Source organism: Salarias fasciatus, chromosome 7, assembly GCF_902148845.1.
Source record: "Salarias fasciatus chromosome 7, fSalaFa1.1, whole genome shotgun sequence".
NCBI lineage: Eukaryota > Metazoa > Chordata > Actinopteri > Blenniiformes > Blenniidae > Salarias > Salarias fasciatus.
The window spans coordinates 19,374,409-19,394,018 of NC_043751.1; the positions used below are offsets into that span (position 1 = coordinate 19,374,409).

General features: G+C 41.9%; 2 protein-coding genes across 2 annotated transcripts in view; one reads left to right on the plus strand and one right to left on the minus strand.

The window, feature by feature from the left end:
* The window catches only part of tln2b (talin 2b), a 77,729-nt gene extending 70,651 nt beyond the window's left edge, over window positions 1-7,078 (minus strand). The window contains exon 1 of the mRNA XM_030095441.1: window positions 6,978-7,078. The gene's annotated coding sequence lies outside the window, so the exon portion shown is untranslated. The remainder of the gene's footprint in view (window positions 1-6,977) is intronic.
* Window positions 7,079-10,515: 3,437 nt separating this feature from the next.
* Window positions 10,516-12,143, plus strand: c2cd4a (C2 calcium dependent domain containing 4A). Its single transcript, XM_030096460.1, has 2 exons — window positions 10,516-10,638; window positions 10,749-12,143. The coding sequence occupies exon 2, from the start codon at window positions 10,777-10,779 to the stop codon at window positions 12,118-12,120; it is 1,344 nt and encodes a 447-aa protein (XP_029952320.1). The 5' UTR covers window positions 10,516-10,638; window positions 10,749-10,776; the 3' UTR covers window positions 12,121-12,143.
* Window positions 12,144-19,610: the final 7,467 nt, after the last annotated feature.

Consider the following 19,610-nt stretch of genomic DNA (forward strand, 5'->3'; position numbering starts at 1 on the left):
AGAGGATCAGAGCAGAGGATGGCAGTAATTTCAGCGCTGCTCGGCGGACAGGGGTGTCCTCTCCCCCAGGCAGTGACAAAAACAGCTTGATAGCTGCTGAACACACAAAGGACTGGTCAGCCCACAATTAACCTTGATGTGAAATCACTGCCTCGTCAATTCTCCACAAAACAAGCTCGACAATTCGGCACTGTCACCGTATTTACTTCATCCCTCTGTTTCTCCATCCTGCTCACTTCCTGTGTATTTCCTGAGTAAACTCGAGGACATGTTTGAGGGAGGTTATTTACTTTTTTCTTTCCAAGTGCTCTACGAAATAAAACATTTTTTTTGGTTGTATCACATCCATTTTTAATCATTCTACTCAGATACATCCAAGTATTTTATTCACCTTTGGTCAAAATGCACCGGTCAGCAGGCAAACAGAAAGCTTTTTTATTCCTATAAAGGTATGAAAAAAATGCCATATTTGTGTACCATATGATTAATGTCTGAACTCAACTGTGTTCCAATCCTTTATATCTCAGGATTCGACTGGGATGTATCTGTCATGAAGATCAATGATGGCAACTGGCTTGATCAATAGGATGTCGGCCCCGCTGTCACTTGACCTCTGGCTCCTGTGGCAATCTCCTGAGACCCTCCATGCCAGAGAGACACACTCACAACGAGCTCGTAAAGAAGGCGACTCACCAGAGCCGAATGTGCCTTCTTTAAAATGCTCAACAGGGAAAACATCTGTACAGAAATAACAGCTGCACGATTTAAAACTCCTGAGATAGAGGAATGATCGCAGTGATTGTATAAGCAAAATGAAGTAATACAGAAGATTTTGTGAATTCAAGGAACTTTCAGTCCTTGATCTTCTCATGAGTGTGGTTCAATTGTTGGTCTCAACAAATAGTTTCTGGCAGAGGACGCTCGGAGCTCGAGCAACGCGGCTGAAATAGAATCAGAAAAAGCAACAAGGTGAACGGTGGCATTCACTGCGCCCATGCAGACATTATCACCATTCAACCAGAGGTTAAACCACCTGAAGCAGCAGGCCGCACAGTAAAAAACACACATCTTTGACTTTATCTGAATAATATACAGCTGCTTCAGTTAACCATTCATCTTCTACAACACTTTATCCAACTCAGGGTCTCACGCCGATGGAGCCAATCCCGGCGGACAGGGGGCGAAGACAGGATCCACCCTGGACAGGCTGATCACAGAGCAAATACAGAGAAACAGACAACCACACACACACCTACAGGGAAATCTAGAGTCACTAATTATCAAGAGTGCAGGGATGGTTTTGGATTGTAGGAGAAAAACTGGACTACTTTGAGGAGAAAAGAAAAAAAAACATGCAGACATGGAGAGGCGCACATGTAAACTATGCAGAGAAAATTCCCCCAAACCCAGACTCAAGACAATCTCACTGTGAGGTCTCACTTCTAACCACTATGCCACCATGCACCCTGCGGAAGTAACGTCTATAAATAACACTGGCCTTTCTGTGTTGTATCATATAGATAATGACAACAGTGTCACTTATTTTCGAGGCGCTGATTTGACGTCGTGTGAACTCACCTACCATAACTTGAATTTCCTAACTGGTAACTTTCCAAGTTCCCAGCTCCACAAACACACTGTTAGTATTCAAAACCAATTCTGGTATCATGAGAACCCACAAGGGTTCAGCACTGCAACATCGCCCTGCTGTTCCCATTTCAGAGGCGACTGTACAGTAAATCACATGATCTTTTTCACGGATAACACATGATCTTGACCCCTGGAAATCAGTTTGTCTCAATCAGTGCAGGTCTTGTTCTTAAACATTCCTCTGTGAAACCAAAGAGAATATGGTGGAATATGATGTCCCTTAAAAGAATGACCATTCTGCTGTTTTATTTCCCTCACAGAGTACTAACATTTTACATTTATTGGTGCAGTTTACACCAGTTCAAACTGAAACCTAAGTTAACATACATGACAACCTGAAAATTTGCATCCAACCTCAAAGCACACACCTTCGGGTATGAGGAGTATCAATCACAGCTTGATTTGAAAATATTTATGTATCAAACCAATCAACCAGCCAAACAGACATGCGCAGCTTGACAGCTAGTGTACTGGAAACCCTCAGATCGCATGTTTTGTTCTCTTAACTCACTAACCCATTTCTGACTCGCACAACGTGCGCATTACAGTGAAGCCAAACCTGTTTTCTACTGCTTCAAACTGGCATCCCGTTTGACCTGCTGATGAGCAGTGCCACAGGCTGCCACTGACCTAAACTGCACCATGCCAGCATCTACTGACCTACTTTTTGAGTGTGTGCTTACACATCACTGCCACAGTCTCAGCAGTTTAACCCACATCTACAGTAATCGATTGGTTTGCACTGTATCAGGGACCCGGTGCTGGCCTTGTGTGCATCATGATGTCTTGTCACTTATTGGTTGTCCAAACTTGTACTGGCTACACTGTGACACCAACAGAGAGCCACTTTGCTTTAAATATTTGCTGTGGTGTATTTCTGTTAGTTGAAATCCTCTCTGAAAAATTTCCTTTGAACCATTATAAGGTTCAATGACAGTCACAACCTTTCTGATGAAGACCTCAGAGATCTCAGTAGATCCAGGCATGATGATGCATCACACTTCATTATCAGAGAGAGCAGCAGAGTCTAAATGTCAAAGGCTTTTAGATGAAATTTCCACTTATCACACTCTCAGCTCGGTTTTAATCATTAGGTCTCAGATTGAGTACTGTGAGTACTGTAGCTTCATGCACATTTTTAATGAGACCATTACATTTCAGCCATATCCAATTTCCTAAAAAAAAAACAACAAAGCTGTGTGACAAAGCCCCCCTTTATCAATCAGTGCCGTTTAATGTTGATTGAGTGAGTTATGGGCCATCCTGTGGGCTCACCTTTTCTTCTTATATAAGTGCTGTTTCCAAACGATCATGACTGAAGTGTGCGGTGAGGAAGAGTCTGAAGGGTCGTCAACAAAACAACAGTAAATATCATACAAATACAAAAGCCACAACACACACTGACACAAACAGAAGTGTCTTACTGAGGTTTTCTTCGCCATGTGAAAATGTCATTTGGACAAGCTAACACTGCAGGATGGGGACCATTGTTTCAGTGGAGGGCTTTTCCATTGGTCTGTTTAGGTGGACAGACTGACGAAACGATTTGATTGGAATATCCGTGAGGGAAGTGGAACTATGTGCCGATCACAAACAAATGACATCCAGCTTCTTTTTACTTTTTTCAATCGTGCGTTGGCATTCGTGACATAATATGTTGCAACATACTAATCACAACAGACGCTAATAATAATTTACTGCTCTGTTAAGCCTTTGTCTAAATTTGATTCTAATACAATGTGTTTTAAAATATATAGACTTAAATCCGAGAACGCGGTGGGACAGTGGTTGAGTTTTTGCCGACGTCCCGTTTGCAGTATTGCTTTCACGCAGGTCTGAGAATGGCATACATCCACCACGTGTTCTTTAGAAACGGCTCTGGACATAAGCCAGGCACTAAAGAGGCTGTAATCACAGAGACAGCAGCGAGAGAGAAAACATAGGAGCGATCCGTTTCCCTGGTAAACAGAAAACACAAAGGCTGGGTCACAGTGACAGCATGGGGTGTGTTTTACTTTCCACCTCCTACACACTCATGCATTAAATATGGTTCAACAATCACGCTCTCCAGCGGCTCTGAAAAACCACCTCCCAGCCTCCAAGTGAACACTTCCTGGGGAATTCCGACCAGGAATGTGTTCTTCTGGATGACAGACAAACTGGAACAGCTGAGAGTTAAAATCACCTACTGAAAAAACAAATGCAGTTGAAGCCTTGTCTTTACTGATTTTAGATACATTGTGAATCAGAATACATGGAAATGCATGACCCCGTTGATAGAATTTATGGGACTAGCTTCCTTCCTAGATTTCAGATTTTGATTAAATAGTAACTAAAATCACTTCATAAGAACATGCAGTAAAAATTCAAGGCCACGTTTGAAACGTGTGAGACCAATTAAATCAGGAACACATCTGAACTTGGAATAGCTTTACAAAATACAGAATCACTACAAGACAAACAGCAGGAAAAGACACAAAGGCTTAGATTAAAAAACGGTGGACTATTGACAGCATCTTTAAAGCTGTCCTGCTTTTTCTTGGTTTAAGTTGATCTTCTCATGCCAACATCGCAGCAAACACTGCTTTCATAACCTCGGTGTTTTTCAATAGGCGCTTCTGTTTTGTTTGATGGAGCAGTCAATCGCCGCTGGCAGATGCATGCTGCATGTGAGCTTGTGACATTGGTGGTGCTGTGATCTAATTATATCTGTGTACCTCATTGTGGGAAAGTATACAGAACTTATTGTCGGCCGTCAGACGGGGCAAGTCTATTTTCTGTATGAACCAAGGATAGGCTGAGGCTCGGTATTGTTTTGTGACCCAGCAGGTGCAGCCTGTCACTGTCGAGATTTACAATTCAGCATTTTCACAAAATGAAATATCTAAAAGCGCGATGTTATTTGCTCCCGCCGCTGTAAACATTGCGTCCATCTATAGACACAACAAACAGAGACATACACACAGGGGCTAAATCTGTCATGGCTAGTCTACACATAAATACATTAATCCCGCAGACAATCCAGCTCAGTCACATTATAAGAAAAAGGTATTTGAAAAGCCTTTCTGGCACTACGTAATCTGGAGATTACTCTCATTTGGCACATTCTCCCAATCTGCCATTCAACGACCCCCGTTTCTTTCCAATGTAAGGGTGTTTACCTCATGTTTATTCAATTGAGAGTCTATACTCTAAATATACAACAAAATAAAGCAACTTAACCAGGGATGCTGTCATATTTGTCGATAATGCACACAGGATTGTTATAAAAATAGAATGGCTTTAAGGTAACCGTTGAGTGTCAAATTGTTTAACTTTAGTGTTTCTTTGAGGGTGAAAACTGTCATTGTTTAACCTTTTGAATGATCAAGGATGCATGTTTTGTTGATGTCACGTGACCATGTGAAGGGAGTCACATGACTGTTTGTTTGTGCATCAATTACATAACCGCTATTGTTCCCTTTTAAGAGCTACGTAGAATATAAATACTAGTGTTTGGACACTGCTGGCACCAAAAAAAAAAAAAAAAGTCAGACCACAAAGCAAACGTATCCCTCCTGGCTTGATAAAGTTCAAAGTAACAGCAGAGAGAAGATACAGTGCCAGCCAGGAACACACTCCCATCCATCTTTATCCCACTTTATCCAACTGAGAGTTGCGTGGGGCTACAACCCATCCCAAATGAAACTGGGTGAAGGGAGGATTTCTAACGGAATACAAAAATGTTCACAGGTTTTGCAGCAGTTATGTCTCAAAACAACACACAAGAAACCATCCAGAATGTTTCTCTTTGAAGGTATGTCACTGGAGAACACTTTAATCCCACGCACCCCTGCTGTTGATGTGAAGTAGCACCGTGAGGGTGTATCTCTATGGCGGGCTCTCCCCGACAGAGTCGAGCACCTCACACGTCAATGACGCCTTAAATGACGCCCACATTCACGGACGTCCACATCACCCCGACACAGCTTGACCTTTCTCGTTACATCGCTCAGGTGAAACACGCCATCCTCCCCGCCTGAACACCCCCCCCCCCCCCCCCCCCCCCTCGCCACAGCACGAGTATCCTTGAACTGACCCTTGTTACCAAAGATGCCTCTCAGAGTAAATGCTCAGCTGCTTCAGACTGTAAAGGGGTGGGGTGGAATTCTTTCAAGAGTTTCTCGTAGGAGCAGAAAGCTTCTTCAGTCGATGAGCTGCTGGTGTGGCTTGCTGAGCGAATCTGTTTTTTATGTAAAAACCCGGTCATGAAGACGTATGCATAGGTTGAATGTCATCCTGGACTGACCGTGTTTGTGGAGCTATACTGCTGTGAACAAGCACATGCCACACGCACAGAAATATCCACTGGCAGCACATCAGCATCTGTATGAGGCAGCTGTGCTTTCCCCTGACACGTCCTTCAATCAGAGGATACACAGTGTCCCTGCTGGGATCTTGGAGGAAATTATGTCAATGTGCACTCTGACCTCAGCAAGCAGACAAGTGTCAAGTAAAATAAACGGGAGAGAAAGAAAGGACAGAGATTTCACCTCTTTCTGTGAATTAAAAAAATCAGGTTCTGCATCACATGACTGGTCTTGCAAGCGGTTAACAGTCTTAGCACACAAACCATCCCAGCTTAATCTGAACATTTTCATCGCATAATTGTATGAGGCTACACAGTAAATGATCAGTGGCTTCTTCCCTGCCATGCACACACACTCACACACAGCCTCGCACCATCAGTGTCAGCTTTGATGTTGAGCCGATCCAGATAACATTCAGGTCAAGTCCAAGTTACAGTACAGCACATTTCTTTGCAGAGCAGAGGATGCTGGAGCCCAGCAGCATGAGTTGTCTATTTAAACCCACTTCTGAGCGTCGAATTCGACAAGCCCAAATATCTCACATGCAGCAACAAACGCAAAAAGAGAGAGAGAGAGAGAAACAAGTAGGTCAATCAAATATTCATCCGGTTCCCCCTGATCTGTCAATGTCAAAAGCAGTCAGTCACATATGGAAGACGGAGGAGCAGATCTGGCTGAGTAAAGATGATAATAACGCACCGGATGAGGCAAATCGACAGATGTCAGATCCAGAAGAGTGAGGAGGAGGAGGCGGAGTGGAAAACATCACACTGAATCATGTGAAAGGGTCGTCCGCAGACACTTCGTGTGAAATGTTGTCAGCGCTTCTTCGCCGTGAGCCAACATCGAGCGGTCCGCCTCCCCGCAAGTGAGACCTTCCATGGAGGAACAGCCCCCCTTCCTCCCCCTCCTCCCCCTCCTCCTCCAGCGTCCAGCGACACGGGGCGAATAAGAAGAAAACCGAGGTGAAACCCTTACCTGATGTGTCTCCCTCGTCAATGCATGCGCGCGGACTTGGATGTAGGCGAGGCGACGCGGAGCGCGAGCGGGTCAGCAGCAGCAGCAGCAGCAGCAGCAGCACAGCCCGCCTGCCAGCCTGCCTCCTCCACGGCTTCAAGCCCCTCCTCGTTTATCGTACAGTGGGAGAGAGATGAGGAGGGGGGAGAAAAAAAAACCCTATATCTGCAAAAAAAAAAAAAAAAAAAAAAAAAAAAAGAAAAAAGGAAGCGGCGTCACTCTCTCCAGCAGCGTCTGATAATCAGGTATAGATTTAAACGCTCCCCGGATGGTTGGAAAGAAATATATTCAGTGCGCGCACGCGGCGAGGAGAGCGCACGAGAGAATTGAATGAGTGACTCCTCTCATTTAGAGAATGCTTTGAATTTGTGCAGTGGAGTGCACCTGCCAGGAGCGTGCCAGGGGAGCAGCTATCAGTGTAACACTGTCCGTACACACATCCGCGCACGCGCCCACGAACACACGCTGGGCTTTAATCGACACATCAGAGTACAACACTGTGCTTCCCACTATGGAACATCACTGTATTTTTAGTTTTCATCCCACATATTTATTTATTTAATTTTTTTTAAAGCTGTGTGGTTTTAATGTGAACTGAATTATGATCCAAAATACAATTGTACTAAAGAGACAGATGATGGTAGGATTTACGGCTTTTAAAATGTTTGTGTTATTAATTCAATATATTTAATGCCTCAGTCAGACTAACACCTCCAGTCCAGGGTGTGCTGATGTTTTCTGGACATACACTGCCTCCTAGCGGGAGGAATAATATTGTCACACTTAAAAAAAAAGATTCAATAGAGTTTAACATTATTTATTAGAAATAATGAATAGATTGATTTACCCATATAATGAATTGATTGATTTACCCATGTTAAATTTCCTGATTTGTACTCAATTATAAGGCAACGCTAATTTGTTGATATAGCACCAGTCAGACACAAGGCAATCTGCAGGGATCTACAACTAATTAAAAGAAAATCCATTCAAAGAAGACAAGAACATTAATCTTCAATGTTTAGCATTGTACATTAAATTAAAAACATTGAAACAAAACTTTATCAGCAAGCAAACAAGCAAGAACTTTAGGCGCATGTTAAGCCTGAGTGAATAATAAAACCTGATCTGAAAGAAGTGAGTGTGTCAGCAGTCCTCATGTGTTGAGGAAATTTGATCCACAGATGAGGAGAGTAGGAACTAAAAGTTGCTTCATCTATTTTCTTCAAACTCTTGGAACACGTAAACCTCTTCAGGGGTCTGGGTGTTTCATACTCTACTAGTAAATGAGAGATGTGTTGTGGCTCAAGATCATTCGAAGCTTTAAGACACGTGAAAGTGCTCCTTTCAAAAACTACTCAGTTATTGTTACTGTTATTGTTAGAGTTGTTCAAATGAAATTACTTGTTGGGAATACCTACTTTAAAAGCACATCTCAGATGAAAATCAAGTGTAAAATGTATGGTTAAGAAATGTAGACATGAACAAGAACTTGTATGCAAACATAACATAAGTTTTACAGCCAATGAATACATGCGATTGATTAATTTCACTCCTGTGGGCAACAACTCTGAATCTTCCAATGTAACATTCTGTTGCTGTAAAGCCTTGTTTTTGTGGCAAACACACTAGAAACTACACTAAATATTAACATTGTCCTGTTGTTGATCCCTGTTGGATGCCTGGGTTGCTATTTTTCTTTCAGCGACTTCCTCTGTCAATATGATTTTCATCCTTCATTAAGTGCATCACTTTTTTTGGGACGGCCACGGATTTCTAATATTTCTAGAACCCTCTAGTTCAGAAGGTACGAGGCGCTTGTCAGGTATGCCTGACTTCCTGATGTGAGCTGAACATTTTGTAAAACATTTCCAAGAACAGGTCCATTAGGAAGCCCGTCCTGGTATAATGTTAGCTCTGACACCACTCTGTCCGTCACTGCCCGGTAACCAAGTCACTCCACTTGAACCTTGTCCTGAGCAGAGTGGAGCTTTTATCCTCTTCAGCTTGAAAAGTGGTGAGAGCTGAACAGACAGAGAGTCAATTACAAAAAAGAATATAGAATTAGAATTAACAACTGCTTTTAAAGCAACAACACAGTATTTATGAATGAATTAACAATTTAAAAATCAATCAGAACATCTACAAGTGACATGTCACTGTGTCTTGATGTTTTTGTTAGTTTAGCTTTTTGAATTTAGAATACATTTTTATGTAAATGGAGGCGTGTTTGGGGGTTTTAAAATAGAATTTTTTGTAGCTTTTCTCAAGCATCTCTCAAGATTTAATACAAGCCAAATTTACTTTGTGCACCACCACAAGAGGGTAGCACAGACAAAATATTTTTTCAGTAAAGGCTGACCTTTAAGAAGTGATGTTCAGTTCCAGATATCAGTCTTACTGTTAATAGAGTTATTAAGATTCCTGAAATCAGACAGGCAATTACACACTACCTGTCTTCAAAAAAGGAAAAATAATTAAGATTTGATTTTTTTTTTTTTGTCTATTTATCTTACATTACTTCTGTATAGTTAGAAACATTAAAAACAATTTAAAAATTGGCAGCAAAGACAGCTCAGGTTTAATGCAAGTTTGTTTTTCTACCAAATGTCAGACTCTTTGTCGTATGCAACAGGTTTATCCTCAAAACAGAGTCAGTTATTTCTTCACGTTTCTACATATTACATGCATTTTACCAGTAGGATAGAAAAATCTTATTAAATTTTGAGATACTGCATTTTTTAATTTCATCCCTTAACAGAATAGAGCAATAGAACATTTTTTTGGTTCCAACAAAGAAGCACATATATTTATATATTAAAATCGCATAACATCATCACTATATTCACGTTTTAATCAATACATTTTTTATTTATGTAGGTTCTGTAGAGTTATTTATTTATTTGTTTGTTTGGGTCCTTTGGGTCAAGAATACTTTGAGCACATCATGTATCACTGGAATGCCCTGAATCCTACAAAACAGTACAATTTTAACACTTGTAAGACTTCAGCAACAGTTTAAAGTAATTGATTTCACTGAAACTCTTTTACTAGTTAAACTCTTTACCACAGAATGTGGCACACTAAATCCAACGATCTGCTTTTTTTGTCCTTAACTTTCTAGTAACTTCTTTACCAATTAGTGTTTTCAGTTATTTTAACAGATAATCTTATGTTCACCCAACAAGATGATTCACACCGTCTGATTAAATAAATGGAAAAGCAAACACAAAGTGAGCAGCTGGCAGAAGTTCTTAAATTGTTCATTTCCAGAACACCAGGCTTATCTTGCTAAACAGGACCAGAGCGATAACAGGGGCACTGAGCTCTGTTGTGCTTTTGATATTTCCATGGGAACCAGTGGCGGGGGGGGGCGGGGGGGGGGGGGGGGGGGGGGGAGGAGGGTCCACAGGAGGCGTGCATTACATTTATTGGTGAGCTGCTTCATTAAAACAGGCTGCGTCTGTCAGAGAGCTGCAGATTTGCTGAACCTCCATCTGCTGTCAGGTGAGCTTTATGCTTGTTTTTGACAACACCTTAACTGGAGATATCCATCCGTCCAGTTTGGAAACGCCTTCTGGATTATTGCTATCTTCTGAAAAGAAGAAGGAAAAGAAAAAAGGTGAGAAAACAAATTTTTGATGCAGATTTCGTGAGATGATTGTCTTTTTTGTTGGGTCTTTATGTGAGATTGCGCCATACAGAGCTTAATGAATTCCTTTTACTTTACAGAGTTTTACTCATTTCTTCTGGAAGACCCATGTGGGTGGTGGAGAAGATCCGCGTGTCAATGGAGAGATCGAACCTGCCCTTTCCATCAGCGGACCTCAGCTTTAAAATCAGTGACCTCATGTTGGGAGAAAAAGCCAAAAGGATTTCCCTCTGCCCTAACATCATCACCCCTGACAACATCCCCGAGTTCTGCATCCCGCCAACGATCCTGTCCCTTCAGGAGCTGAAGAACGTGGAGCTGAGCCGAACGACTCACAGTAACAGGACGCCTCCCTTTGGGAGGGCCAGTCCTGAGACAGAGGCAACGTTTCACGAGCCCCTCAAGCCACACATCATCCAAGTGGAAAGTGTGGATGAGAGTCCATATGATTGCTGCAGTGACGAAGAGACGACGAATGCAGATCCCCAGAGCCAGGCTGCTTTGTCCCTTCCTCACCTGGCTAAAGCCCAGACCAGTTATGGGTTTTGCACTTTACTGGAAAGCCCTCACACCAGGAGGAAGGAGTCAATTTTCCACTCTGATCCAGGCTCCTCTCCGCTGCTGCTGCCCAGGAGTCGATCCAGCATGTGCACCAAAATCCCCTCCTCCACCTCCCCCTCCTCATCGCCTTCCTCGTTCAGCCTCAACAGCCTGACCTCCAGGCTTTCCCCGAGAGGCTACACCCTGAACTGGCAGGCCACGCTGGACAGCGATACAACCTCCTCCACCGAGTCCTCTCCTTTCAGCTCGCCGCTGCTGAACAGGTGCCCTGCCAAGTCTTCCCTCTTCAAAGCGCTGAGCCATGAACTCCTTTTATCAAGGAACATGAGGAAGGCAATGGTGTCCAGGAACAATTCCCTGTCCACGGACGAAGGCAGCTCCACCGACAACAGTCCTAATGTCATGAGAAGGGCATCGGAGGGTTTAGCCGAAGGCCTGCCGAGCAGCTACAGCCTGGCACCACCCACCATCTTCCCCGTGGACCTGACTCTGCACAGAGAGAGGGCAATGAAGGAGAGAATGGTGCCCATAGGAAAAGACGGCAGCTTGAGACTGTCGGCGGAGTACTGTCTGGATAACCAGAGACTGCGGGTTCGGCTGATCAGCGCAGAGGGCCTCTATCCTCTTTCTGTAGACCCCAAGATTATCAACTGCAGTATCAGCCTCTCTCTCGTGCCTGGAAAACTGCAGAAGCAACGCAGCACAGTCATCAGAAAGAGCCGCAATCCCATCTTCAATGAGGATTTCTTCTTTGATGGGATCTCCGAGGAAGACCTCGGCCAGCGGTCCCTGCGATTTAAAGTGGTGAATAAGATGTCCACCCTGAAAAGAGACTATCTCCTCGGGGACTGTGATCTGCCTCTTTCCAGCATTGTGACGTCACAAACTTAAAAAAAACCTGCTTTGACTCTTTATTTATGTGCTGAATTATTTATTTCATTTTTTGTATTGTAAATCAACCTTTTGTATTGATTAAATTAAGTAAAAAAAAAAACAACTTTTTTTTTTGTTTTTGGGAATACATCTTATTTCTAAAAGCTCAATCAATTCAGTCCACCAGTTGAATTGAGTCGTTTAAATGAAAATAAAGAGATTTAATGATAAACTGCTGATGAACAAAAGCACAAATGTCAAACTGACCATGACAGCCGTCTATTTCCCGATCATTTGATTTAACTGCATCCTCCGCCGGTGTGAGGCTGACTGCCACCATCTCATATTTCCTGTCTGTCTGTTGTTTTCTTCCTGACCTTTTGCAATGATTAAATATATCACTGGAAACCAGAAACCCTAGAGGGGCGTTTTCATTTGTTGAGTATGCATAATTTTAGTGGGTGCACAAAAGAAGCTCTGTTTTTGTTGTTACCATGATACAAAACCCTTACTGCTATGTTTCATGAATATCAACCGAAGCTTAAAGAGCAAACCCTGCGCTGAATAGTCATGTTTTCCCTCTCGGTCTCCTGCACCTTTCGCTTTTTAATGAATAACACACATTTAGAGATAATGTTCTAAAATAGAATTTTGACATTCAGTCTTGCGGAATAGCGATGAGACTATTTCTCTTGAAGAAAAATATTTATTCAACCCATGTTCTGACTAGGTAAAAATAAAGAAGTAATTTGTCTGTAGAATGAACGCATTTTACCATAGTATTCTTTACACAAGTATCTGTATTTCTACTTCTTTAAAGAATCCAAGTACATTTGAGTACCTTTTCTACACCCTGCTGCTTTCAGCAATAAAGATCAACCTTAAAAGCTCCAGCTGCCAGTATAGCTTCTAGTTAAAGATTAATAGGCTTCTAGTGGCTCAGAAACACACAAACAGGGGGGTCTGACAAATGCTGCTAATTTGCTATACAGGAGTCATGGGATATACTGGGAAATGTGTACAAGTGGATAACTGACCACGGTTATATAACTTGAATGGATCGGTCACAGTCCGCAGTGCTCAGTGACGCACACTTTTAAATGCAAAGACTAGCAATCCTCTCCACGGTGTCTGGGTGCAAATAACTATGTTGTGTCCGATAAACAGGCTGTGCGACACTTCAGACATGAGAGCGTTTAATTTCTGTTAAATAAGTCTTGCACAGCACAAAAAAAAAAAAGTGATAGCGTATGGTTAGATCCTGCGGAAGTTCATTCTAATGGACACTTTCATGTTGAGTGTTGACTCAGCTGTGAAAAACCCCGTCATAAAACAAAGCTGTTGGTCAGGCATCAATAAGAATTGGGAGGATTTCCACTGATCCCCCTCGCCTAACGTTCAATCTGGGATCCATGTTTCTGTCACCGACATACAAAACACTGAACACTGTCTCCGGTTTCAACGTCGAAATCAGTTATGTCTGTTATTTTTTTGTTACTAACAAGAAATTTAAGGATATTCCAACATACGTAGCTCATTTGCATCAACAGTAACTGGTCACTATGAACATCATTTCTGCATATGATAAGATGCTGACCTTTCCAGGGTGTACCAAAGCAACATGAAGGGCAAGTCTGTGGGTTAAAAGCGGCTGACAAGTTTAGATTCCCTGAATATCCAAAAGTTACAATATTTTCAAATGTTGACATTCAAATATTTAAAAAATCAGCATTTTAATATTCTAACAATTGTAAATTTGGCCCATTCCACCATAGCTTATTGGCATTTTAAAATCAGAACACCTCATTCTAACAGTCAAGATTAAAAAAAATAAAACATCATTTTAACATTCTAGCAGTTAGGGATAACCCTATAAAATATTAAGCTACAAAGGAATTATGTATCTGAATCTGAATTTTCTGAAGAGCCTCAGTGGCTAAAAGGTTCATAATGTCATTGTACTGTGGTCTTTAATTAATACAGAGAAATAAACAGAAGTAAAATATACATTTTTCAAATATATTCTCCTATCTGAAGATTCCAAATAGTTTTTTTTCCGAATGTCATGGAGTGTTTGATGACTAATGATGAGAGTTAACAGGCGTCCACAACACTGAATTGATCTGGGGTGCTTCTGCTGAATCACAGTGTTTTATGCTTCTATCCGACCACCAGAAGTCATTTCATCCTGTCTAATTTGTGTGAAACGTCACTCTCCCTCCGATGTTGTGCGCCACGAACGTAAACGCTCAAGGGGGGAAGTACGGTGGCTTGATCTCAAGTGTCTGAATACGGTTGCCTGGTTACCTTCATTCACCAGAATGTCTTTGCCAGGCTAAAGCGCATTCACAGTGTACATGAGATGAAGCAGATGGAGGCAATAACAGCCACATTCAGACGCAATAAAAAAAAGAAATAGTTTTATATTCAGACTGTATTATTTCAATAATTTCTTATACTTCCAGAAAGCCAAATATTCCCATAATATATGCCAACTACCCCTTTCCCCCCATATATCTCACATGTCCGTTGTGCAGCTTCCTACATAGAGGAGTTGACTCATAGCAGTTTCCTTATCTTGTTCTCTGTTTAACCAGGCTCCTATTTTAGTACAAAACATTCAACAAACACATCAACATGTCAATGCGAATGTGCTCGGCGAATCCAGTCACCGTTATTTTCTTTTTGACTCCACCCTCATCGTACCAATGTACATAGCAACTCTGTCGTAATCTGTTGTTGTTTTTCCAGTCCACCACTCAAAGGCCTTGTAAGGCGATCCATATGAGTCACGGAAATGATGTCGACTCCATGGATGAAAGTGAGCAAAGTTGTCTTCCTATATGTTCATTCGATGGCACATATGCTCACAATTCACAAAGAAGACACATATTCTTTGAAAAGCTAAATATGATGTTGAGTTTAAATACAAGAAAAAGCTCAGATTTTCCATTATGATGCAGTCAGCGGTTGTTGTTAAGGGGATATGATATCAGTGTTTGTGGCCCACTTACACACAGCCCTGGTTTGACTGATAAGCTTTACACCAGATTGTTATAAAGTAATGAACAGAGGAACGCTGTGATATGTTTGACAATTATCATTCTGAGGCCCAAACAGGTAGAGAATACTGGATCAAGCAAACTAACACACACTCAAACATGAACAGGTACACACACACACACACACACACACACACACACACACACACACACACACACACACACACACAGAAAAAAAACACACACATATGTACAGTACAGTTTGTATTCACAGCCTCCAAGACCTTTGCTTCAACTTACATTCATTTCTTGTTGACTGACTCCAGTGTGCCCGTCATTTAGCTAATTCATACCTTAAAATGGAAAATTTAACCCAGACCTTTTTCTTACTGTAAACAAGAGCCAGACTCAATATCTACATTCTTCTCCTAATAGGGGCTTGCTTTTATCCATCATGATTATTGACCTTGTGTCATCCAGACCATTCATCCTGCCTCTGTTGTGCCAGTAACAGCCTCTGTAGCTATAGCAATTGCACTAAATTGAACTCATGCAAGCGCCTCGCATATATTTTCCGCATAGACATTCGGTTTAAGATAAGGCCTAAAACAAATCATGCTGTATCTGCACGTAGAAGACTCATCACTTAGCCTGTGCACCTGCCCCGTATCACACCACCCACTCAATCACCCCCCGACGCTGCATGGAGCTCAGTCCAAGCATGACCAGTTTAGTACATAACAACCAAACATACTGTCGGTTGGACTTCCTCACGTCTGATCTGCTTATATAAACAAAATCAAGTCGGTTTTGCAGCCCTGAGGTGGTCCGAATGTATGTCAGCTGTTCTTGTTGTTAGAAATTCATTAACTAGGATAAACCTCTTGAGATGCATCGCTTGTTTCAAGTCAGTAAAACAAACCGAAGTGTTAATTCAGAGTCTTTTGAGATAACCGCAAGAGGTTAATACGAAGCAGTTATGAGGCTTTCTGCAGTGCACGGCTGCGTATGTTAATCTCTCAGTGCACCCCGTGATGCTACATGTGTGATCACACTCGGGAACAGGCACACGCTGGGTGATGTTTTATTGCATTAGGTCAGGGATCAGAACAGTGCTTGCGCAGTATTGTCCAAATAACCATTACACAGTTAAACAAACAGTGCATCAGACACAGGTCATGTGAAGGGTGTGTGTGTGTGTGTGTGGGAGAGAGAAAGGGGAAATTGATTTTTCTAAATTTAGATCTTCTGGAAGAGTTAGAACTGCATATTGAATGACGTAAATATTTAACAGCAGCAGTAAAATTTAAATGACAAACAAGTGATTGAATGAAATGTGCATGAGGAGGTATATGGAAAGATGACACCGTCTTTCAGTGTTTTTCCTCGTCCAATAGCGCCTACCACTCCCATGGCAACGAGGCCCCGCTCCAGGGGAAACCATGGAGATCCTGCCTTTCAAGTGCGAGGCGCTTTTATTTGGACACATAAGTTGACAGAGGCTGTCCCTGTCTGTTTGAATCGGATGCACCTCAGTCTCGGCTGCGCTGCTCTGTTCAAGCAAAGCCTGCTATCATTAGACACTTCCGGCTTTTAAAGTGAAGAGATGGGGGGGTGAGTGTGGGATGATGTGCTTTCATATCTCAAACAGTTCCAGAACAACAACATGGGAAGACTTTTTAAACATGGGAAGATGTTTTGTTGTTGTTGTTGTTGTTGTTGTTGTTGTTGTTGTTGTTGGCATGCATGGATTCTTAAAGACTCATTTGGGTAATTGTGAACTTAAAATATCGGTGAAATCTTTCCGATCACAGTGAGACAGATTGTTACCTCGGTTCAAGCATGATCCCATCAAGTCTGTTGGAAAAATGTGGGGCTGTAGTTTTGCTTTCGTGTTCTCTCCTCTGCCTGGGTTTGTTTGATACTTCTGCTTTCTTCCCACAGTTCAAAAACACTCATGTGAGCTTGATTTGTGACCCAAAAATACCTGCAGTCGTGAATGTGACCTGACCGGTCAGTCACCTGTCCTGGGTCGAGTCTGTCTGTTATCTGGGATGGGATTCATTACTGCTGCACAGCTGTTCTATATCTCCCAACCTAAATTCACAGCAACAGACGTGAACTTGAAGTGTAAAGAAATGAATGGATCAAATTTTATTTCCAACCAAAGCTTTCCATGCCTAGCGTCCTACTCTTTCATGTTAAAGTGAAGTTCCTTCACCAGTACTCTTTTTTTTTAATCAGCATTCCACATCGTCTGGTGCTTGATCAGGTTCCCAGAGAGTTGGAGGGACTGAGACACATCTAGGTCTGTCTGTGTCATTTTTACTGTCCTACTTACCGTGATCCACTTTCGCCACCAGCATCCAAACCACAGAGGGGCACCGCAGTCCCAGAGCCCTCGGCTCAGCTCGTCCTTGACTTTCACACATTCGAAAAGTTACTAAAGGAGCTAATTGTTTATTTGTGGAGTGTCATTTCATAGTCGTGGCATTTATTGTTTTGTCAGTGATTCACTGCAAGGACAAAGTTATTTAACAAATAGCATATTCTGATTTCTTTACGTCAGAATTTCCCATGATACAAATAAAGGTCTGATTTAAAGAATGGCCGATAGATCCAGTAAATATTTAAATTTTAGAGCACAGCCAATTCTTCATTATAAAATATAAACATAGCAGCCATTCTCCAAACACATCCAAGGCCATGGCCCTCACTTGTGTTTTTACTCAGAGACCATCATGACTGCAATTCATTGGAAATAGAAATAACTCAGTTCTGCTTACACAGTCTGTAATTTCGTCACTCTGTAGCATTACCAACACATGGAGACAGATAACCATGCCGTCTCTCACCGAGGGGCAGTTTAGAGTCACCAGTTAACCTGCCATATGTGTTTTTGGACCGTGGCTGGAAGCTGGAGTACATGGCAAGAACCCACACACTCGCGGGGAGAACACACAAACTCCACAAAGAAAGGCCCCAGGCCCTGGCTGGTATTTGGAACCAAGGACTTTCTTACTGTTAGTTAAGAGTGTTAACCACTGCTCCACTGTGTGAAATTTAGCAGCATCAATGTGTTTTTTTTATAGATATCAAGCTCTGTTTTTTCATTTTTTTTCTAAAAGTTACTCTACTCATGTTTCAACCAGTAATAATTGAAATCATTTTCATTGGCTTGAAAAACCAGGAATCATTTTCTAATTTATTGGTTCATCATTTTAAATTGATTTTATTGATTATGGATCCACAGGAAATAACTTGTGGGCTTGAGATGAATCATGTGAGGGAGAGCAATGTGGTTCAAGCTCTGTGAGGAAGTCTCCCTCCCACTTCCAAAGCAGTTTGAAATGATTTTTAGGTTCTTTTTGCATGATGTCAGTTAACAGATGAACGTTGAAGCTGCTGTAGACACATCAGAGGAATTTCTCAGTTTGGGTTTTATCTGTTCTAGTGTCTATGGCAACAAAAGTGAGAGACTGCCAAGGTCATCATTGCTCAGTTTACAAATATAAAACACATGCTTTACTGTTGCTCTCGTGGACTACACATTCTAGATTCCTCATGGCAGCAGCTGTTGCCAGCCACAGTGTTTAATGTTTCTGCTGAATATGCTGCATATGGCAAGCGATGAGGCCAGAGCAAAGACGACAAACATAAACTCTATACGTCGTGTGTATTTAACCAATTAGTGATCTCTCCCATGTAAGCTTGCTGACGGACTGTGACCCCCCCCCCCCTCCATACGTTATGAAACCCTTTGAACAAGTTTTATAAAGGCCTGGCGATCCATCCGTGTGTTGCTGCTGTGGTCTTCAGGATGGATGTCACAGCTGGTGGAGAATATCCCAGATAAACTTGGGGGAAAGGCAGGGTAGCTCCTGAAACGGCAGTGGATCCATCACATGGTTAACACGAGGGCAAATTATAGATAATAAGAAACACAATCACACATTTTGTAGTCTGGAACTACCTGAACATACTTGCCTCCTGAGTATTGGGAGGAATTTGAGCTTTTTCTTACCACCAGCTGTGAAACTAAACCAGAAATTGACTGTTGGGAAATTGGCTTGTGGGCTACAAAGAACAGAAAAGAGGAGATGTGGCCATAATGAAATACCTGCTCAGGTGAGCTCCTGCTGGAACAAACCCAAGTCATTTTAGTGGAGTGAACTCCGCCCCCTTTCCCTATCAACCAATCATGACAAAGTTCCAAATTGGTGAGAAGAAAAAAGAAAAAAAATGAGACTTGCTCTGTTTTAGGGAAAATCAACAAGTAGGTCTTTGCTGATGTGCAGTAATTTGAAGGTCAGTATGAGTTTCTATTATTTGTTCTGTTACATTTTTGATGTATTATTTAATAGTTTTGGGTTTGCATTAATTTAAAAAAATCAAATCCTTCAAGAAATATGTCTTAATGCATTTAGTTTGTACTTATGTTGGTTTTCTGGAGGTACTCTCATTTCCTCCCCACAAAGCATGTGGAGCAGTTGGTGCCTCTAGATT